The 24,220-nt window shown below is 36.9% G+C and overlaps 1 protein-coding gene across 1 annotated transcript; it reads left to right on the top strand.

The window, feature by feature from the left end:
* The first annotated feature begins 1,042 nt into the window (after positions 1-1,042).
* Positions 1,043-24,220, top strand: LOC129436553 (cell adhesion molecule CEACAM5-like). Its single transcript, XM_073856655.1, has 11 exons — positions 1,043-1,326; positions 1,856-1,891; positions 9,198-9,620; positions 10,783-11,055; positions 11,154-11,423; positions 11,630-11,899; positions 12,097-12,387; positions 12,596-12,871; positions 14,733-15,014; positions 15,098-15,235; positions 24,027-24,220. Exons 1-11 carry the CDS (start codon positions 1,296-1,298, stop codon positions 24,218-24,220), a joined length of 2,484 nt encoding a protein of 827 aa, XP_073712756.1. The 5' UTR covers positions 1,043-1,295.

Below are 24,220 nucleotides of genomic sequence, written 5' to 3' on the forward strand. Positions count from 1 at the left end.
GGGAGGTCCAACGGATGCAGAAAGCGACGCAGAACGCGCGCTCTCCGTCTCCATCGGAACCTCAGATGGTTGCGGATCCGGTGGCTGAGAGCCGCTGGACGAACCAGCTTGCCGGTTCAGCACCGTGAGGCGGAGGTCGTCTCTCCGTAGCTTCACAGCCGCCTTCTTGGCGGTGATCAGCAACGGAGGGCGGCGTTCCCAGAGAAACGCCACACGACCCCGCAGATCCGCAAGAGTCAGGCTCTCGCAAGCGGAGCATGTCCCTCCCACGAAAGCCGCCTCAGCATGCTGGAGACCCAGACATGAGAGACAACGATCGTGTCCATCGCGAGGACCCATGTACTTGCCGCATCCAGGAGTCGAACACGGACGAAAAGACATCTTTAAAAAGACGCTTAACGCCCGTGCGCAGTGAACAGCTGTCTTTAAAAAGACGCAAGTTCAACTGCAGCTCTTTTAGGGGAAATCACTCTTTTAGCTGTGTAGTTGATGAAGCACACAGGGAGGAGAACGCACACACTCAAATAAAAGAGAGTGAAAAGAAAGAGGTGGAAACACTCGCGAGCCTCGCTGTGGTGCCTTCGCCCAACCAACTGACACGCAGAGATCTATTCACAGGATCAGAGCAGCTTCTCGTGAGCAGTGTTAGTCTGCCAGCTTTCGAAGCTAAAAAGCTGATTTGATAACTGCACCTGCCGCTCATTAAATACCTATGCGGCGGGGCGGCGCCGGCAGATGCAATTATCTGCATGCCAAGTTCATTGGCGTTTTAAAGGTTTCTCGAAGCAGATAGGTCACCCGCGAAGCGGTTCCCAATTCGTCGGTCACGACGTGACGTCGTAGTGACCGACTGAAAGGGAACAATTTGGTTTTGGAATGCAATTCAGCCTACTATTTACAGTTTTGATTTGTAATAAGTTAACATAATTTATTGAAATTGTTTTACTTGTTAAGTTAAAGAAACATAAAATGTTGATTTGACAAAAATGCAGCATTTTTACAGTGTAAGGTACAGTGTGAAATATCAGATTATGAGTACCTAGAGTTAACTCTTAACCCCTGGTGAAGTATTGGCAGTGTCGTGTGAAATGGGAAACTGATAATCCAGGATTCTGTACAAATATAGATAGATTTCTTTTATATGTATTTGTGTATAAAGTGTGTCACAATTTCCATCTTCCAATTTCCATTACTACAGTTTTCACAACTTCCTCTACTGAATGACATGACATTTTTACAAGCTATAAGACATCAGAAGTCAGAATTGTTTAATGTTTAGTCATCAGTAGATCAGTATGGAGTTGATTTCTCTTCCTCTAGTTCTCTGTGAGTATTATCTTCTCTCTATTGATTTGACTACACAACAAGTACTCTCACATTGTCAAATGGATCAAGGATAATTCACAGCTGATGTATTTTTACAAAATATTTTCATGCTGCTCTCAGAGGTTAAATCCTTATCTCATGATATATGAGTAGATGATGTTTGTGTGTGTATTGTGTTGTGTGTTTGTGCAACAGAAATTAATCTGTTGTGCTGTAAATGAGTGACATAAGTGTCAGTTTTGTGTTTCTGATGCTGTGTGAGCGTAGAATCAGTCCTGAGATTTAGTTTTGTACAGCTGTCATTTCTTTTCGATTGACATGTCAAAATAATCTGCAGCAGAAATGAGCCATCATACGACCATAAATTACCAAATGCAAGTGTTGTGTATAGTTTTTTAGGCTGCTGGCCAACACTAATAATATTTACATATGCATAAACAGTATGATAAATTGATTAATTTTTCATATAGATGGTTTATCAGCTGTATGTTTAAACTGCAATACGTTTTTTTCTCTTTGTTTTTTACAGTGCTGATTTCAAGCATCCACTCTCAATATACTGCAGGTGATTCAATTTGCTTCATTCATTACGTCACATATTTTATTGCTTTAAGTAAAATACAGAAAATATTCAGTAAATTACAGTGCCAAATTATAAGCAGAACTGTGCTTTCTGTATTTTCATCATCAAATTTACATTTTGATGTAGACATATATTTTACATATAGTGGATTATTTGGTTTTATTATTTTATTTCACTGTAATGTAGCAAGAAAACACAATTTATTTATTTAAATTAACACAAAAATCAGAAAACAGCTGTAAAGACGGCATCCATCATTCTTTGGAGTCATTATGGTCATTCTATAATTAGGGTGGCAAATGAGAGACAGAAATGGTAAAAAAGCTTGTTTGTTTTCTTTTAATAAAATGTATTGTTATGGATCTAAAATTAGTTTAATATGTTATAAATAAAAAAAAAAAACAGGTGAAACATCCAGTTATGTCTGTGGTGTTACCAATATTTGAAGTAATTAAGACAGTAACACCACAGAAAAATGAGCCTAAATCCAGTCTTTTCTAAAATGAAGGCTGTCATCACGAAGATTTTTAAGATCAGGGGACATTTAGGAAATACTAATAAGTATGTTTTTATCAAAATTTTGATGAAAATATTTAAAATTCAGAAGTTATAAACATAACACCATAGACACTAATAAAGCGCAACACATGAAATTGTCAGAAATGTAGCTAACTTATAGAAAATTAATTAGAAAGAATGCACTCACCTGCAATGATCTATACACACAGGAAGAAGTCCAATGGATTTCCCCCTTTTCTTAAAGGGGCGACATCTATTGTTGTAACATCACAGATATGAATTTGGTGTACACCAGGGGCATCACTAAACCCCTTTGGAGCCCTAGTTTAATTCTTTTATGTAAATCTTAAGTTTACATTTTAGCAGTTAACTAATTTACAAAGATAATTGCGGCAAAACTGATCTATGTGCACTGTACTCAATTGTAAAAGAGGCGCAGCAGTCACACTGACGTGTCCATGCACAAATGCACAAATTGACATGGTCAATCACCACATACTCCTGGCCACCCTCATGGCTATGGGTATCTCCGACACAGCGCTTCTATGGTTCAAGTCGTACCTCTCAGGTAGGTCATTTAGGGTGTCCTGGAAAGGTGCTGTCTCCGAACCCCAACATCTCCATACCGGGGTACCTCAAGGCTCCTTGCTCGGACCACTGCTCTTTTCGATATACATGACATTCCTGGGTTCTTTCATTCGAAAGCATGGCTTCTCCTACCACTGCTGTGTGGATGACACTCAACTCCACTTGTCGTTCCACCCTGATTTTCCCTTAGTTTCTGCCCGCATCTCAGCATGCCTGAGGGACATCACACTCTGGATGAAGGATCATCATCTCCAGCTTAACCTTGCGAAGACAGAACTGATTGCGGAGCATGTTGCCAGCACTGCCCGCTATTGAAGATTCAACCACTACAATATAAGGAAAATTAGACCATTCCTTAATGAGCATGCCCAGACTTCCAGCCTGCACAACCAAACCCCTACAGATGATTTAGAATGCAGCGGCAGGAGTTGTCTTCAATGAGCCAAATAGGGCGCATGTCACTCCTCTCTTTGTCAAGTTACACGGTGAACGTGATTTTACCAAGTAGGATGTGATCCTGGATTAACACCATTGTCGGTCCTGGATCAACATTTTCATTAACCAATCAGATTGCAGGATTAGGATTAGTGTGTATGTTAGATTTAGGTTTAGGATTTGGTTGGGGCTTTTTAAGAAATACTCCTTAAACTATTATTTCACACTAATTTGAGGGTTTAAAAATGGTTAGGGTTTGAGTTAAGGGTAGGTTGGGGTGTCTTTTTTAAAACGTTGATCCAGGATCATCAAAAAATGTTGATCCAGGATCACATCTTACTTGGTGAAATCACGGCGACCAAGTTACACTGGCTTTATATGGGCCATTCTACCGAATTGGTGCAAATTGACACTTCAAAACTTGAAGCTTTGTAGTCATAAACATAGTAGAACATCTAAGGAACACTGAGGATCTACTGATTGGACACTTTAGTTTCCTAGCATGTTTTTATACAGTTTAGAAATGTTTTCTCTCTCCCAAAATTTGTCACTACCGAAACACAACAACATTTGATATAAAAATTAGGTTTTTAATAGCCTATTCTGATTTTCTTTACATTAACCTTCTAAATATATTTTTTTACATTTTTTTTAAAGTGTAATGGTTATATTGATTAGAAATATTATTTTAACAAAACTATAAGAGTGGTTCATCAAATTAAATGCATTTTGAAAGCAATATTTCTCTGTAATTGCTATACATGCACTGATACAGTTTTCAAATTCAAGGATTCATTAGTTTAAATTTTTATCTAACTAAATACAATTATGTCATCTTTTCTGATAACAAAACCTATTTTATTTTTCCAGAACATTATTTGTTTCGGTCGTGACATCAAATGTTCGGTAGTGACGACCATATTGGATTGTTCATATTTTGTGTAAAAAAAGTAATTAGCTAGTCAAAAATGGTTGGCATTATGCAGTCAAAACATACAGCACAAAGAATATCTAACGCAACACCACATAAAAGCACTTTGCACTGAAATTATGCTTGGCAAATTTTTGGCGGATAGTTCAGACCTTGAAGGGATGCAAGATGCTGTGTTGATTTTCACATCTCTTGAGAAAAAGATGACAATGTATGTCCATATAAATCTTCAAGCCCACAGTATAAACTACAGAATTTGGTGTGTGTGCACCCATGTCCATGTGTAATGTTGGTGTAATGGTACATGTGTGCCTGTTTTTCCACTACACATTCTAACTTCTCTAAACCTCCTTAACTGATTCTCTTGTTGCTGAGTTTGACTTTTTTGAGTTTGAAGTAAACTTAATTTTTTATTTGATTTGAGGTAGGTTGAATAAATTTTCATAAAAAAGAACTATATTGATAGACCGATATATTGGCTGATTTTTGCGAGTTTTATGTGTATTGGCATTGGCCGATTTGCAGTGTTGGGAACATTACTTTAAAAAAGTAATTAGTTATAGTTACTAATTACTTCTCACAAATAGTAACTGAGTTAGTAACTGCGTTACATTTTTATAAAAGTAATTAATTACCAGGAAAAGGTAATTACTGCGTTACTTAAAAAATCTAATATTTCAAATAACTTGAATACCCCTTACAAATTATGTTAAATGACTAAAATGAATAATAAACAGAAATCACTATTTTTTTGGCAGCATGTGACGATTTGAGGTGCTTTATTAGATCAGAATTACTTGCCACAGACGTGGAGAGACTTTTTCTTCATGGGCATAAGTTGCACATTACACAAACATTCTTGCTTTTCACATAAAAAATGGAAAAGTAGTGCTTTATACTTCGTGTTTGCGACCGCTACCTTTGAGCTTATTGAACTTTCCATCGCCCGGTGTTTTCGGAGTGATTGATGCGCGATGACCGGGCTGCATGTCAATGCTTTGAGATGGGGCACAGTCAGCAGCAGCACCGCTGTTTGTTGAGAAGAGAAAGCGACGCGTATTTTCATGTCAGTCTATAAATGTCTCCAACAACGCCAGAAAAGATAGCTAGATTTGTCCTATAAAGTCGCTAAAGTGATAGAAAGTTGCTAAATCTAGCGACAAAGTGACAAAGTTGCTCAGACTTTTTTACACTGCTCGCTCTGACTCGGATTGTGCGAGTGTGCGCGTCTCTGTTTGTGAACTCTGCCTCTGGTTGGCTAACGATGGAAACTAAGCCAATCATCATAAGCTTTGTGGTTCTCCCACCCCCTCTAACACACACACACACACACACACACACACCAATCAGCATTAGTTATGTTTCTGCCAACACACGCACAAGAGAAAAACAGTGTTTGGCTGAGAGAGTGAGCATACGCGGGTGAAAATCAATACAGTGAGATCCATTTTAGTAACGCGCAGCATTTTAATGTCAGTAACGATAACGGCGTTATAACGGGGGAAACAATAATTTATTTGATTACTCGTTACTGAAAAAAATAACGCAGTTACTAACGCCAATTACTTATAACGCCGTTATCACTGCCGATTTGTGGCTGCTGTGTTCACAGAGTTTTTCCGGCATTATTTACAGACAGAAATATAGTTTTTTAAGTTCAATAAATGTTACTTTTTTAAATTGAGACTTATAAAAATGACACGATGATGCCAAATGTTACAAGTAAACTAAGTGGGCAAAACAAGTATCGGCTCAAGAAAAAAGGCTCTCTCAGTCTGTCCGCTCTACTTTCATCTTTCCGTCTATGCATGTTTGTGATTCCTCTCTCTCTGTAGCTATCTCTACAAATTAACCAAAGATATTTACATTTACATTATTAGTGTGAGCCTGCCCTGTCTACACTTAACAATGACATGTCAATTTACAATGATACTGATAAGTGCTATCTGTTATGTCATTTATATAAAGCAATCAGTCAAAGTCCTGCTAAATTAGCGCAGAAAGTTTTCCTAGAGACCTGGGGGCGTATTACAGAAACTTTCTATCTTAGGTCTTAACTTAAGATATGATGTGTTAAGTTAAGATTTTTCACAAATTCATATTACAGAAGCAAATCTTAAATTGATTTTGGATTCTCATCTTATCTCACCAAATCTTATCTCATCTCTAGTTAGGAAATCCCAAATCGCTTAATCATGTTCGGCTATCAACTGTCATGTTTGTTACCAAGCAACCAGCAATGCCTGAGCTGCTGCTACTGTAAACAAAAGAATTGTCCTTTTAATTTCAATGGGCCAGAAAAATAAATTTTAATAAATTCATTGTAATCATAGTCTGTGTTTTTTGTATTAATGTTTTAGCACATCATATATCAGTTACCATTCAATTTAAACATTTAGCAAATGTGACTAACAAAAATAAAAATAAAATATTCTTACTAAGTGCTAGGATACTATTGTACATTTCAACATTTGATAGAGACATGACAAGAAATAGATGCTGAGTCAAGTGTGTACTGTATTCACTATAATCCCATCAAGTGTTCATGAATAAACTAACCTGTTTTTTAATAATGAGGGATGACAGAAATTGAAAGATTGCTCCAGTGAGAAACATTGTGATTATGTGAATGTGTGAAGGTAAAAAACATTCAAAGAGTAATCCAAAAACAAATATTGATGTTTTTCATCCTCCACTTTGTTAAAATGTAATGTCATTCTCTCGCAGCTCTATCATAATGTGATTGTTTCAGCTGGCTCTCATTAAAGTTTTAAGTTAGGACACCTGTGAGGTTAACCTAAAGTTAAGACCGTTTTTAGGATGTTTTGTCAAGTTAGGATGCTTCTGTAATACCACTTTCCTATCTGCAGTTAAGATAAGATATTGCATTTAGGAACATCATTCTGTAATAGCTTTTGTCTTAAATGAGGTCCTAATTGAAATTACCATGGTTACCAAACAGTTAAGATAAGATTTTAAAGTTAGGACTTTTCTGTAATACCCCCCTGAGGTAGAATCATATAGCCTTCATTTATATCAATAATGAGTCAAGCTACTACTGTATGAATTAAATTAATCTGGCCTAGTTCATTTTATCTTAGTTTGTAGTCCTAGTCAAATCACGTACAACTTTACAGAAATATGACTAACAAATTATTTGTACTGAAAAAGAATATATGTGCACTTGAAAGTTTCTATTTATTTATTAAAATAAAGAAATAAGTGTCATTTTGTCACTACCGAAACAATCACGTCACAACCGAAATGTCAACAAATGTTTTGGTTGTGACTGTTTCGGTAGTGACGATTTAAGCTAACTTTGATCCTACTGCTAAGATGCTAATCAGTACGTAGTTAGCTAGCACAGTTCTCGACATTGAAACATGAGTAAAACCTAAATGACCAGTAGAATGAAAAATTCTAAAAAACGAAAATCAAAAAACGTAATTAATCATTGAAAACGTGTGATCGGTAGTGACATTCATAAATGTCACACACTGATTTCCAAACTTTTGATCACCATGTCACCACAAGGGAGAGAGGCACAGACAAAGTTTCTGGTTCAAAATGGAGGGGAGTGGCTTAAAGCATTATTATATTATTGACCAAACTATGCAATGTTTCGGTAGTGATGTGAAAATGCGGGACAGTGTTTTTTACATGATTTTACATGATTTTTACTGAAAATATCCAATAAATATATTTTTGGTTTTAATTAACAAAAGTATTCAAAATGATACTTCTTAAAACAATGATAAAAAAAATTACACATTTTTTTCTTTTTTTTCCTATGGTGAAAGTCAGACCTTGGGGTTTGGGACAACCACCTCTCAATTGAAAGCACCATATAAATGATGATATTTTATATATAAAGCCTGCCGCTACCTCAAATATTATTTTGGGTTTTGATTGGTATTTGCTTATATTTTTTATTATCAAACATTTTCCTACATTAATGCTTTTTAAATTAGTTTTTTGGTTCCGGGACAGCAATTTGCACGAATTCAGTAGAATGGCCCATATAGCAGCTCACATCAAATTTAAAGCTCTGCTCCTGGCCTTTTACTTGCTTCTATTGTTTACCTCATTTGGACGCTTTGGACAAAAGCGTCTGCTAAATGACTAAATTACTATATTAATTTAAATCCATGCCGCGCACAGCCACATCAAAAAGTCTAGGCGACGTAACGCGATTTTTAAATACATGTTTATCTTTCCCAGTACGTGTTGCAGTGTAGGAATAGTGGGTTAAGCAAAGGAAAATGTATAGAAATGTTGCACACGTCTTGCACACAGCAGGGGGGCCTATGCCCCAGTAGAGCTTTATGTCTAGCAACGACCCTAAAGGTACACAATTTTTGCTTAAATATTACAAAATATATATTTTAAAACATTTTAATAAAATGATACATGTTAAATAAAATCTATTACAATATAACCACTTAATCTGTGTTAAAAATGTTATATTGTTGCAATAACAATCCATGAGGTATGGTGGGTACATGCATAAAATAATGTGTAAACAAACAAATACATTTACATCTTAAACAAAAAAATTGTTAATAGTGCAAGAATTGTGTTTATCCTACAGAATACAAATGTGGAAACATTTAATAATTTATTGGTATTTACAGTAATGCTTATTTTAACTGTTGTAAAGAAAAGTGACACCACTTGCCACCCCAATTGAAGAATGACCCATTAGGACGATTTTTTCTTTCATTGTCTGTAAAATGAACTGCATCAATGCTTTACCAGAACAACACAGTCTTGTTGAAATACTTTTACAACTAACAAATGATTTTATTTTGACAGATATCAAACCAATTCTGACTGTGCATCCACAGACATCTGTGTTTACTGGAGACACAGTTACACTGACCTGTGTGGTGCACAGTTGGTACACTGGATGGGAGTTTGTTTTTTCCAGACCTGAATACCCTTCATACCATGAATACCTTCCATACCCTGTATTCCCTCCATACCCTGCATTCCCTCCATTCCCGGCATTCCCTCCATACCCTGCATACCATGCATACTATGAACCTACAGTAACTAAAACAATCCTATCTTTGCAAGTCTCTGACGGAGGACAGTACTTGTGCGGAGTCATAAGTAGAAACCTACCATTTTACACACAATACAGTGAACCAGTAATAGTGACAGTACACGGTAAGTATTTTTACTCACTTTGTTCTGACACATTATTTTGTAAGACAGTAAATGAGTGCCAACTAAACTTATAGAGGATAAAACCTAATCTGATACAGCAGGTGCATTGTGTGATCAAGTAACTGTTTTTATAGAATAGTGTTTCCTAAACTTTTTACATTAACTGATAGTTATCTTCAAAATCTATTCAAAATGCTGCTGAGAGCAACTATTACTAAGGAATTGGTAGACATATTAAGCAAAGAAAAAAGGCATGGTTGACCTTGTTGCTGATTCATATCTATGGTCCCAGCTTTATGATTGCGTAGAGGCAGGGACTGATTTGCATATTCATAGATCCGCGGATACCTCCCCCACTTGCGAGCAGAGAATGCTTCTCCTTTTTTTTCAAGATTTTGATAATTTATTTTATTTACTTGCCATTTTTTGCCAGCATTCAGATTCGATAAATGCAAAGTGCGTTCCAAATATGCTAATTGAATATAAATGTAACAGATTACTCAGATTATGTCACCAGTAGCTTCATCAGCTTCCAGAAGAGATCAGATGTGCTTCAACAGTAAATCTAGATTAAGAACACATCTGTTTAACTCTGCTGCTAAGTGCTTTAAACTGACTGCACTTTTAATTCAAGTCACTTTTATTCCTGTTTTATTCTTTAACACAAAATGTTTAAATTTAAATCACATTGATTTTCTTTCAATTATTATCATGTATCTTTGATTTTTATTGTAATTTCATTGTTTGTCTCCACTCAGTGAGTAGCACAGTTTTGAAAATGAACGTTAAGTGTTGTTTTAATGACATGTTTGTGCATGGCCCTTGACTTCCATTCTGAAGCAGTCAAGAGACGCTTCTAAACGAGTCAAGACACGACCCATTGTCAAAATTTCAGTGTCCATCACTGTAGTTCATCCAAAACAAACCAGAAATGAGATTCAAAGTGTTAAATACGGGAATTATCCTTTAACTTGCCTTGCCTTATGTGTTTCTAAATAAAGTCTTCCACACGATTTGTGTAAGGTGTGATCGACTTCATCCAGAAGTGTGCAAACAGATCGGCAAATGACATCTAAAGGGTAGGAACACACCAAGTATTTTGATGTCATCTGCCGGTCAGTTCTTGTGGTGCTGCATGAAGTCAAACACACCTTTTAACTTCATAAGGTGATGTGAACACATTTATGCAGGACATTATTTACAGTGTGAATTGTTTGTCATTGTACAGATAGACCAAAACCTCAATTGTCTGTTCGGCCTGGTGAACATGTAGTCATTGGAGACACTGTCACTCTCACATGTGACATCAATGGAGGAGGAGTCAGCAGCTGGCAGTACAGCTGGTATAAAGATTCACAGTCATCCACTGTCAGTAAACTCCAGAATTACACAATCAGATCTGTTATTGAGTCTGACGCAGGTAAATACACCTGTAGAGGAACAGAGATCAGAGGATCACGATACTCACACATCAGTAATGAAGTTACACTGACAGTATCAGGTAATTCTGTTCATTATTTTTATTTACAACATACTGTAACATCTGATACATGATGTAAGATTTGTTTAAAGATGATTTTATTTGTTTTATATTGACAGATATTCCCCGACCAACTTTGAATGTGCAACCACAGACGCCTGTGTTCATTGGAGACAAAGTTACTCTGATCTGTAAGGTTTGTCAGTCCACTGGATGGGAGTTTATCTTCATAAACCCTTCAAACACTGAATCCACTGAAACTACAGGAACTAAAACAATCAGATCTGTACGAGTCTCTGATGGAGGAGAGTACAAGTGTAGAGCCAGAAGAAGAGAAAACCCTCATGTTTACACACAATACAGTCAACCAATAACAGTGACAATACATGGTATGCATTTATACTCATGTAATACACTTTGTGCTGAGATTACAATAAACATATAACAATTAAACACTGAATCAGGAGTAATTACAATTATTGATAATAAAACCTGCAATCTGATACAACATGTTTGTTTTGCAATCTGAGTTCATATAAAAATGCAGGTCAATATTTGATATTATTTACAGTGTAAATTATTTGTCATTGTACAGAAAGACCAACACCCCAAGTGTCTGTTTGGCCTGCTGATCATGTATTCAGAGGAGAAACTGTCAATCTCACATGTGTCATCAATGGAGGAGGAGTCAGCAGCTGGCAGTACAGCTGGTATAAAGATTCAATCATCCAGCAGAATAAACTTCAGTATTACACAATCAGATCTGTTACTGAGTCTGATGCAGGTAAATACACCTGTAGAGGAAAAGAGATCAGAGGATCACGATACTCACACATCAGTAATGCAGTTACACTGAGAGTATCAGGTGAGTCTGTTTATCTGTATTCATCGTCAATCATAATAGTTATATCATCACAGTATCACCATAATGCTGTACAGTTCAAATTAATTTGCTATTGCATGTCCCTCAGTAATTTTATAGCTGGACTACACAGCTGAAAGGGTTAGAAAAAAACATTCTTGAAAACTTCATTTAATTGCAATTATCATATTTTATTACAGCTTTACCCAAAATTACAGTGAGAGTAACACCAGACAGATCTGTGTTCACTGGAGAGACAGTCACTCTGAAGTGTGAGATAGAGGATCAGTACAGATCATTAAACTGGAGATATCTATGGTATAAAGACACAACTGAAGTGTTTAATTCTGGGCATTACACTGTAAAGAGAGACTCTCTCACTATCAATGGAGTTACTCAATCTGATAAGGATCGGTTCTGGTGTAGAGGAGAGAGAGATGGACGACCACAAACCTCACAACCAAGCACATCTGTTTATCTCACTGTGAAGGGTGAGTTCAATATCAATATTACTGTAAAGTAGGAAAATAAAGACAGAAGCATTTCATGTGTGTTGATTATCACAAACATTGTTTTAGTAGGACCAGAAATCTATTGTTTTATTTTATGAATCATTCAGTTTTATAATTGCATGTAAGTAGCCTGTAATGTGACTGTAATAAAGGCATCAGGATCTGAAAGTGTTTTATTTTCTTACAGGATCAAAACCAAAACCTAAACTCACATCAGATACTGAAGGATCTGTACTGACAGGTAACACAGTGACTCTGAAGTGTCACATTGATCAGTCTAATGCATGGACGTTTTACTGGTACAAACACACACAAAACTTTGAGAGGACAACAACAGAAACAAACTCTTACACAATCCACAGTGTTAGAGTTTCAGATGGAGGTCAGTACTGGTGTAGAGCTGGAAGAGGAAAACCAGACTATTACACAGACTACAGTGATGGACTGTGGATAAATGTTAAAGGTGAGAGACAACATTAAATTTAAGATGCCATGGATTTCAGTCATGGTAGACGTCATATGTAATGTGAGTCTATGAAAACCTCGTTCTGAAACAATCTGATTGGTCAAGTCTTGATGATGTTGTGTGTAGCTGAATCTTTATTAAATAAACTACGAGGGGTGAATGGAAATTTATAAAACTAAAATAAGCAAATACTACTGTAGAGAGAAAACCATTCATTGGCCCAATGGCAGAAACCAAAAAGAGTTCTTTCGCGTTCAAACTTGACCATGCAACTAGCTAAGAGTTAAGAGGTCGTCAGATTATTCAGGTAAGGAAATCATAATTAAAAAGCCAATTAACAATCCAAATTAAATACAAAGCATACATCAATAAACAGATATAATCATACGAAAGCATTGCATACCTTGCAAACAGACAATACATTGCAACAGTGTAGAAGATCTGACTACAGATTCTCCATGTAAATAAAAATGCACGATGCTGTGCCCAAGACACAACATCATGGGGTTCATTTCTAAATATAGAAAACCTTGACTCTTCTGTCTCTACACAGTGGAGTGGTTGTCTTGGAGTGGAGGTAGTTGCAAACTCTTTGAGAAAGATTTCAGATGATGATTCAACAGGACTTAAATGTTTTTAAAAATTTATTTCCCTCTGGATTCAGCCATTTGGAGGCTGTTTACAGCTACCTTAAGTCAGGATTTGACACCATGCTTACAACAACATAAGCATTGAGTCAGCTGGTGGTAGAGGTCTACACGGGTCCAAAAATTCCTACCCGAGCCCGATCAGACCCGTAAATGTGCTAGACTGAACCGACCCGGACCCGTCTGTTGTTTCGAAAGCTGGACCCGGAACCGACCCGGACCCGTCTATTATTTAAAAGCTGGACCCGGATCCGACGCGGACCCGTCTATTATTTAAAATCTGGACCCGAACCCGTCCGGGAAGACACAGACCCGACCGGCAAATATTCTTTAGCTAAATGTTATTAATAAGTCAATAAACAAGTAGCGAAAATAAAACTTTTTGTCTTACCCATAGAAGTTTTCTCCCTCCTTGTACCTGACTGCGTGGTGCACAATCCTTATTTCCAAGAAAGTTCCATGTTATTCCTCTCTTGACGATTGAAATGTTTAATGCTTATTCCAGCTTTAAAAGTCCACTTTACAGTCATGGTGATTAATAATGCAGTTTTACATTTGTTGTGTATCGGGTCAACTTGCTTAATAATGTTTGCCCATTTGGATTATAATAACGATTGCTCGTTCGGTGCCATGGCTGCTTTCGTTAGCATTACTTCTTTGCTATCATCTCTGTGCTCTTTAAACAGATCGCGAAAACTTTAGATATAACAGCAATATGGTCAATTTATAATATTATTATAAAAATGAGAGAAGTCAGTGCAAAATGCGCGGTACGGCGGAATAGGACCCGCCTTCTAAATAAAAGAGCCAATTGTCAAAGGTAAAGCCATTGCGTCTCACTGCAGAAGCTCCTGACTGGTAGCCAGAGAAACATTACAAGAGCGCATGCGCGTTAGCTGCCTGGTTGGAGCAACCAAATATAAACTTTTTAACGCAATTTTAGCGTCATAGAAAAAATTTATGCGACATTTCATCTAAGTTTTTGTTGCTGTTTTTGAAATATTTTTTTAAATGTGAGTGTGTTTTCTCCGAGTCCGATCGACCTCGGGTATTACCCACAATGTTAAACAGACCCGAACCCGTACGGGTCTCGGGTCGGGTCCCGGGTCTTCGGGTCCCGGGTCTTCCTTGTAGACCTCTAGCAGGTGGGCATTTCTGGAATTGTATTCCCATTAATAATTTTCTTTGTGCAATACATTGTGTTTGCACAGAGAGTCCTAAACCTGTAGTGAGTGTTGATCCTGACACACAGCTGTTCAGAGGAGAAACTGTTACTCTGAGATGTGACATACAGGATACAGGAGACACTGAGTGGACATACAGCTGGACTGTAGAGAAGAGAAATAACAGAAATATGATCACACAATGCAACACACAAGAGTGTAAAATCAACAACATTCAACCATATAACAGTGGTAAATACACCTGTAGAGGAAAGATACGTGAACAAAACACTGAGATAAGTGATGCTGTTACACTGACTGTATCATCAGGTGAGTTTATATGTTTGTTCATCATTATTAGTGTGAAGAGATGAAGTGTAACATGTTATTAATGAGAGATTGATCATTTTCAGATAAACCGCAGACAGTTTTAAGGGTTTCTCCAGACCGGTGGTTGACTGAAGGAGATTCAGTGACTCTGATGTGTGAGGTTAAAAACTCCTCTACAGGCTGGACATTCAGCTGGTTCACTGAACAGAGTCCCTCCTCAGGTAATGTCTGATATATACATCATCTGGTTTATAAGCAAAAACATAATTGAATATGATTGAATCAACATCACAAAAGTCATATGTCAAGCTTAAATAAGATACAGTCTGTCTGCTGCTGAGTATGGCCACTTTAGCAATCTCAAAAAGGGCTTAGGATCATTTGAGCTTAAAGCCGCTCTATGCATTTTCGGCGTTTTTGTCAAACAGCAACCCCTAGAGTCACTGGAGAATACTTGCAACTGTCGTAATTTCCAACTCCCACTCTAGTACACCTTTGAAGATAATGACCAGGGGTGCGTTCTCCGATAACGTTGTCTCTTAGCGCGCTAGGAAGACTCTTAAGTTAAACCTTAACTACAGGTATACCTTTCCTACGTGTGTTCTCCGAACTATACCTTAGGATGTTGCTTAAGGTAAACCTTCTTAAGTTCGACCTTAGCGGGTGCTGTCCATGGTGGAGGTGCTGAATAGGTTGATATCGATTGCTCGACAATCATTCACTTCATGTAATAGGTTTCGCTGCGTTATGAGATAGCGGTGTTCTTTATTAAATAAACATTTTAGAAATAGTTCAAGTTCAATTTATTAGGAATATCTGGTAAAAAAATATTTCAAATTGCAAACAACTAAATTCAACCTTCTATATTTTATATCAAACCCGTGCAAAACCCGCAACTTTATTTCCAAACGTATCATGTTTAAACTGCTCCAATTCATCCGCTATGCCTTAAAAGGATAATTTATATGTTCCCAATAAGTGCGTTGCACAGGGGAATAAAGTGGGTCGTGCAAGTACTTGGCTGTGCACTTAAAATATATAAAAACAAACTGCTGTTGTTCATTAGTTCACGCGTTTATTGTGCTTGGACAGTGGATGCGCAAGCACCGTGGTTACAATGCGGATAAAGCTTAATGGACGCATTTCTGGAGCCTGTCTGTCTAAATATAACATATCAAATATCATATAATAGCCTATATAAATATATAGTATGATTGCTTTAGATTTTAGCTTTGATTAGTTTTAATGTGGAAATTTTGTTGACCTTAGACTATACAAGCAGTAATCAAGTGCACAGTTTATAAAGAATATGGCATGCAATTGCCTCAAAGTTATAAAACATTAAAACACTTTGATGCAAAGTCGAATTAACATTAATAATCATAATTATTTCTTGTAATTTTACCCGATTTATTTATGCAGCTAAAATACTAGCCGGTAGACTAAGATTTAACGGATATGAAATGCACAAATGAAATAGGATTCGCTGTATAGCTGCCAGTTTCACCAACTCCATAACCCAAAATATATTTTTTAAATAGTTTCTTAAGCCTGTAGCATTTAATAGTTCGCAGCTGATGTCCCTTTGTAAAACATAATTAAAAATCTAACAACCATCAATGTAATGATGTCTAATTATGTGAATGTTTTATTCTTTAAATCTAAAAATATTTGCCTATACACGGAGTGTATTGCATTTTTTTTTTTAAATATTTAGTTATATAGTCTGCAATGTAAGCTTTTATGAAAGTGATGGCCCCTAGTGCAGTCATGTGGGATAAGGTATAGCTAAGAGTGCTCCAGACCAACCTTCCGAACGAACGACTTACAGAAGTGATACGTAACTAAGAACGTTTCGGAAAACACGTATTAGCGATAAGGTACAGCTTAAGGTACAACTTAAGAACGACGTAGCGTTAAGGTAGTTTCGGAGAACGCAGCCCAGGTAATGTTTCACAATTTCATACAAATATTAGGCTACTGCTTAGTCTACTAAACTACAGATAATGTTAATAGGATAATAAGAAATTTATTCCAAGGGTAGAGTGCATATATTAATAAAGTACCGCGTTTGCTGGCTTATAACGTTTTTACATGATTGCAGCTAAATCACAAGAAGTAAACAGTCTTTAGTCTATGTCTACTGTATCATTTCATTTGTGTTCTTTTATTGTAATGTAAACATGACAAAATGCCATGACAAAGTTAATTGTGTACGTTGCATTATTTCATAACATTGGTCGTTATAATGTCACTATACATGATTATTGCTATTTATCATAATAGTTTGCAAATTGTGCATGTTTACACTATTTACAACATCTAGACTTATTTATGTCCAGATAATTATGTGAGATATTGACAACTGTTGTCATGATAATCGCATGACATACTACAAGCAGAGGTGTCAAGTAACGAAGTACAAATACTTCGTTACCGTACTTAAGTAGATATTTTGGGTATCTATACTTTACTTGAGTAATAATTTTTCAGACGACTTTTTACTTCTACTCCTTACATTTTCACGCAATTATCTGTACTTTCTACTCCTTACATTTCAAAAATCGCCTCGTTACTTCTTTTAATTTCTGCTTGTTTTCTTTTTTTTACATTCCGGCTTGTTAGCGTAAAAACTTGATAAATTGCATCATCTGGATAAATGCGATTGTGGTTGGATGAGAAGTATAAACATACACCATACCGACACCCTATTGGTTTGTACGCAATCCCCGCCCCCCCAGCTGACTGCAGATGATCAAAAGTTTGTTTGATAGCGCTGCAAAGATAAACATAAAAGAACCGCGAGAGCGATTAGAAAGCATGCGGAGCAGTTTGCTCTCGCGATGCTTTGATATCATCCGCCATCCGTTTGTACAGTAACAGAACGCGGCATTCTGCCTTCAAATGGAAAGTACGAAATAAAACTCGCGGATCACTTTCAGGTCAGTTCACATTCACAAGCCTGTGTAAATATATAGCTGGCTGCTGACACCAATCCATCTGTGTAATTTAAATAGCATAACAATGTACCAATTTATATCATGTAACTTGAGTTGTTCAACTTAAATGACATTGTGCTGCGTTGCGTTTTGAAGCATGGCAAAGATATCTGTTGTTTTGTAATAACTGCTCTAAGTTTTATTTGCATTAACAAAACCTACTTGGCTAAATGCTTGAGTGTTAAATCAATGAAACACATAACCATACATACCAACTTTTGCTTTTGTTAATAGACATCAGCTGTTTCCTTAAACCTGACTTTTAATTTACTTACAAGAAAGACAGTCTTCAAAATTACTTGGATTTATACTGACATGTAAGATCAGCTTTGTCACATTAGATTAAGCTGAAGTCCATTAGCTACACTGGGACAGATGCAGAAATATAGGCTTTAATATATAATTGCATATGTGTGTAATTGTAGTTAGTGTTGCTGTCAAAATACAATTATAAATGATAACAATAGCATATTTTGTTGGTTTTTAACTAAAGAGGGCACCAATGTAAAAGTTTGGCCAGCAGCGGCCCTGCTCCGAAGTTTGACTTTTTGCACCATTACAATACTTAATATTTATATATAATGCTCAGTAGCTAGCAAGGTATTGATTTTGTTTAGTAGCCTTATTGTTCTGAGGTTTAATTACACAGAATTTATAATAAAGTAATGTACTTGTTTGCATTGTACTAAAATGCGTTCATTTTTAATGGGCATATACCGTATGCAGTTGAAACAGATAGCCTAGTGCAGGGGTAGGCAACATGGAGTTCCGATGTCCTGCAGAGTTTAGCTCCAGGTCTAATCAAAAGCCCCTGAAAAAGTCACCTGAAACTACAGGTAGCCAAGGTTTTTTAAGGTTTGGAGCTAAAATTTGCAGGACATCGGCACTCCAGGACGGACATTGCATACCCCTGGCCCGAGTGCATCCCACATTTTTTAACATTAACATTTTAATTTAACACTTTAGTTATTATGGCCTTTAGAAACATGTTTTAGAGGAGATAGGGTAGTGCCCAAAAGGCCCCTGTGGTGCGGCCTAGGCTTTTTTCCATAATGACATTTTTTTCCTTACATTACTTTTACTTTTATACTTTAAGTAGTTTTGAAACCAGTACTTTTTCACTTTTACTTGAGTAAAGGGCTTGAGTTGATACTTCAACTTCTACAAAAGTCTTTTTAAACCCTAGTATCTATACTTCTACTTGAGTAATGAATATGAATACTTTTGACACCACTGACTACAAGCAACCGCAACAACATACAACATAGACCGCAAACAAGTTTACAAATAAGAGATTTACTTACCAGCAGTGGTGGACGAATTACACAAATCGTGTACTTGAGTAAAAGTAAAGATACCCAGGGTAAAATATTACTCAAGTAAAAGTAGAAGTACTTGCTTAAAATTTTTACTTGAGTAAAAGTACAAAAGTATCTGCCTCAAAAGTACTTAAGTACAAAAGTACTGTGATTTATTATGGCCGTATCATTTTTGTCACAAAACTCAAATTATGTGAAATAACTCTCTTGACTAACCAATCAATTAATAGAAGGACATTAATAAATCAGACACTGATGTCTATTAAAATTATCATAAGCCTAAAACCTTAAAAACAAAAAATTTCCTTTAGCATCAAATGAAATAACAGGATTTGAGAGCAGTAAGTCTCATTTCAAGATTTATTTGTTAAATAATTTAACAGTTTAAGTGTAATAAAAACTTGACTTAAGCACAGGTTCACAATAGTTTTCAAAACATTAAATACATAACGTTATCTAGAAATCAGTCTCCCTTTCTTTGACAAATAAAACAAGCCTTACAGAATATAATTTCAGAAACGTTTCATGTGGTTTAGCATGTCATATGTATATTGTAATACATAAATAAATGTATTTATATATTTTGGAAGCAAAACTTTTGAAAATATTAAAAACAATCTCAGTTAATAGGGAGCACTCCAATCCACCTGCCTGTTTAAGCATCATACACTGCATGGCTAGTCAAAATGTCATTTATATTTTACAACAGTGATGGTAATTAATTGTCATTTCAAAATAACAGAGCACTGAGCTTCAAATACAATGAACTTAAGTGAAACAGCTAACTATACGGCTAAAAATAGCTTCAGCCTGCATAGCTTAAAGTTCATTCATGATAATGTCGTATATATTTTAGCAACACAATTAACAGTTTTCTGCAAGCTACTGTTAAGATTGCTCATTTGAAAATATAACCAGAATAAAAATGGCTTACCTCTACGCGTTTCCTTAGATTTGAAAGAGTATTCTTTTAAAACAAAATAGCACAGTTTCAAGGCAGGCAGAGAAGACATGAAGGACTCGTTCTTTTATTCAAGGACTTAAAAAAACGCGCGTAAATAAGGCCATTGTTGTTGTGACGGGTCAGTTATCTCCTCCATTGTTTTTGAATGCAGTTTCATTCTCTAAACGATGCATTGGCAGGCTGCTGCACTCGCGTGACTCGCGTAGCTTACGTGAAACAGCGCCGCAACCAAAACAAGTTCAAAACGAAACGCATGCTGTACCCTGATTGGTGGTTTGACGCATCACGTGTGCATCTTAGTTTTTTTGTGCAGCTTTAGTTTGCCCAGTTACATTTTTTATCCACTGATAAATAAAAAGGAACAACTGATTTTTTTAAATGTAGTGGAGTAAAAAGTAAGATATTTGACTTTAAAATGTAGTAAAGTAAAAGTAAAAGTCTCCCAAAATAAAAGTACTTGAGTAAAGTACAGATACGCGAAAAAACTTTACATTTACTTCATTACTGTCCACCACTGCTTACTAGTCCATCAACAAGATCACCAGATCAGCATCCCATCCAGTGCTGTCTTTTAGCTCACGCCAACGAGTTAAAACCTGACCGAGTGGGACACTTGTCCGGTTCCTAACGCGGTCAGATTCTCTTTTCCTTTTCCTACTCTCTTCCGAACGCGCTTTCTTAACTTTTAAATCGTTTAGCCTCACGTCTCAAATTCGCGCGTGCAGTTGTTGTTATAGGCTTGATCGACTTCATGCAGCGCTGCAAGAACCGACAGCCGGATGACGTCAAAGTGCCGTCTCGGATCATTCTCGCGGTACTTTGACGTCATCCGGCAGTCGGTTCTTGCAGCGCCACACGAAGTCGAACAAGCCTAACATGTGTGACGTCGTTGCCGTAAAGCAAGTCGTGATTTTCGCGAGATTTGTCAGGGGCGGTTCTCTCAAGCTTGCATTGCTGGTTTTGCTAGCGGCGTCCTCCCCGAGCTTCAACAGGAGGATGATTCGCCCTACTATGACTTTGTTTACCACCGAAATAACTGTGAAGCTGTTATATTAAGGTAAAATATCTGCATAGAGAAACAAGGTTACGGTACATTTGATGCCAGGTTAAAAAAAATTTCGTAAATGTGTTTTTATTTAGCAAACAATTTTAGAGATGTCTATCTTACTGTGGCCGAGAAGTGCAAAACAACAAATTAAAAAGACAAATGCAAATCTAAAAACAAAATAGAGTCTTTCTCCACCCTGATTGGCTGAGAAGACATAAAGTGAAATGAGATAGAAGACATAAGTAACAAACATTCACGTTTTTATTTTTATTAAAAAACATAATTGAATACAAAAATGACAAGGTTACTATAAGCATTGTATACATAAACATTACATAAAACACTACATAAAATATAACAAATGTATATTAAACTGTGACTCATGTAGACGTAGGATCCACAGCTAGATTTGTAAATTATCGTACTTCTGGCAACGCTGCGCATGGTATTTACCTCAGTTTTCAAAATAGCTCACTCATTTTCATGTGCCTCTTTTCATATAGTAGACTCAATTGTCATCCGCTATACTGTATTGGGAATAGTGAATGAGTGAACAAGGGAGTGGTTTCGGACACAGCAATTGACAAATCTAAGAGCCAGAAAAGGTAGGTACATTGCGTGAATTGAATTATTACTGCTGATTGTACGACACTTCTGTCAATAAAGATGCTTAAAATCAAGCTCACGCACTACTTGCTTCACTAACACGTTCTATTTCGGGTAATTATAAATACAACAGCCAAACTATCGCTAGCTAGACTATAATAATACCTGCAATCAGAGGTTGCATTTATCATGTCTCACCTTACAACACCATGTGAAGCAGATAAATGAAATGGTGCACATTTGCCATTAACTGGCTTTCAGAATTTTCTGTCACTGCTAAAAATAGTTGAAAATATCTGGTTAACAGCGACGTCTATTTGCACAGTTTTGAGTTGCATCTCTTGGATATTTTTGCACATGAACTACAGAACGATCACCAAATTTGAACCAACAGTAAGGGGAATAGATGGTGTTCACTCACCTAATGGATTTTTAGGAACACCATACTAATTCTGTGTTTGACCCCCTTTCACCTTCAGAACTGCCTTAATTCTATGTGGCATTGATTCAACAAGGTGCTGAAAGCATTCTTTAGAAATGTTGGCCCATATTGATAAGATAGCATCTTGCAGTTGATAGAGATTTGTGGGATGCACATCCAGGGCACAAAGCTCCCGTTCCACCACATCCCAAAGATGTTTATTGGGTTGAGATCTGGTGACTATGGGGGCCATTTTAGTACAGTGAACTCATTGTCATGTTCAAGAAACCAATTTGAAATGATTCGAGCTTTGTGACATGGTGCATTATCCTGCTGGAAGTAGCCATCAGAGGATGGGTACATGTTGGTCAAAAAGGGATGGACATGGTCAAAAACAATGCTAAGGTAGGCCGTGCCATTTAAACGATGCCCAATTGGCACTAAGGGGCCTAAAGTGTGCCAAGAAAACATCCCCCACACCATTACACCACCAGCCAGCCTGCACAGTGGTAACAAGGCATGATGGATCCATGTTCTCATTCTGTTTACGCCAAATTCTGACTCTACCATCTGAATGTCTCAACAGAAATCTAGACTCATCAGGCCAGGCAACATTTTTCCAGTATTCAACTGTTCAATTTTGGTGAGCTCGTGCAAATTGTAGCCTCTTTTTTCTATTCGTAGATGAGATGAGTGGTACACGGTGGGGTCTTCTGCTGTTGTAGCCCATCCCCCTCAAGGTTGTGCGTGTTGTGTATTCACAAATGCTTTGCTGCATATCTCGGTTGTAACGAGTGGTTATTTCAGTCAAAGTTGCTCTTCTATCAGCTTGAATCAGTCGGCCCATTCTCCTCTGATCTCTAGCATCAACACGGCATTTTCTCGCACAGGACTGCCGCATACTGGATGTTTTTCCCTTTTCACACCATTCTTTGTGCACAATAGAAATGGTTGTGTGTGAAAATCGCAGTAATTGAGCAGATTGTGAAATACTCAGACCGGCCCGTCTGGCACCAACAACCATGCCACACTCAAAATTGCTTAAATCACCTTTCTTTCCATTCCACCATTCTGACATTCAGTTTGCAGTTCAGGAGATTGTCTTGACCAGGACCACACCCCTAAATGCATTAAAGCAACTGCCATGTGATTGGTTGATTAGATAATTGCATTAATGAGAAATTGAACAGGTGTTTCTAAAAATCCTTTAGGTGAGCGTATGTACATGTGCACACTGTGCTACCAGCTGTACTTTCTGTGTATCTTCATTGACAGAGGTGTCATCCAATCAGAAGTAACCATTCCATTCACGCAATATACCTAGTACGCAACGTTTGTTAATTTTTTTCTGTGATTACATTTTGTTTACAGTCAGTGGCGGCATGCAGAAAAAACTCTGATCAATTGTATATAATCACTGAGTTTAAATTAAGCTTGCTTATTTGTGTATTTATTAATGAATAAAGTATGCTGTTGGGCAACCTGCAACACATTTAGCCATGACAATATTCACAATATGGCAGAGATTTGAGTCTTAATGATTTTATGAAACAGTATATTATCAAGGATACATTTCCTCATTTTTTGATCATTTTTCTTTCTTTACAACATAATGGGTAACACTGGCATATTTTGACTTTTTACGGTGAATTAAGATGGTTATCAGCTCCTGTCAGACAGCATTCGAGGATCTAAAGGCATCTACACCGTGAGTTCAGTTACTGGGAAGCACACAGGAGTTTATATGTGCAGAGCAGAGAGAGGAGATCCAGTCTATCACACAGAGTACAGTAACACAAAGCCACTGTTTGTCACTGGTGAGTTCATCACACACAACTGTAAAATATGA

The sequence above is a fragment of the Misgurnus anguillicaudatus genome, chromosome 19 (assembly GCF_027580225.2).
Source record: "Misgurnus anguillicaudatus chromosome 19, ASM2758022v2, whole genome shotgun sequence".
NCBI lineage: Eukaryota > Metazoa > Chordata > Actinopteri > Cypriniformes > Cobitidae > Misgurnus > Misgurnus anguillicaudatus.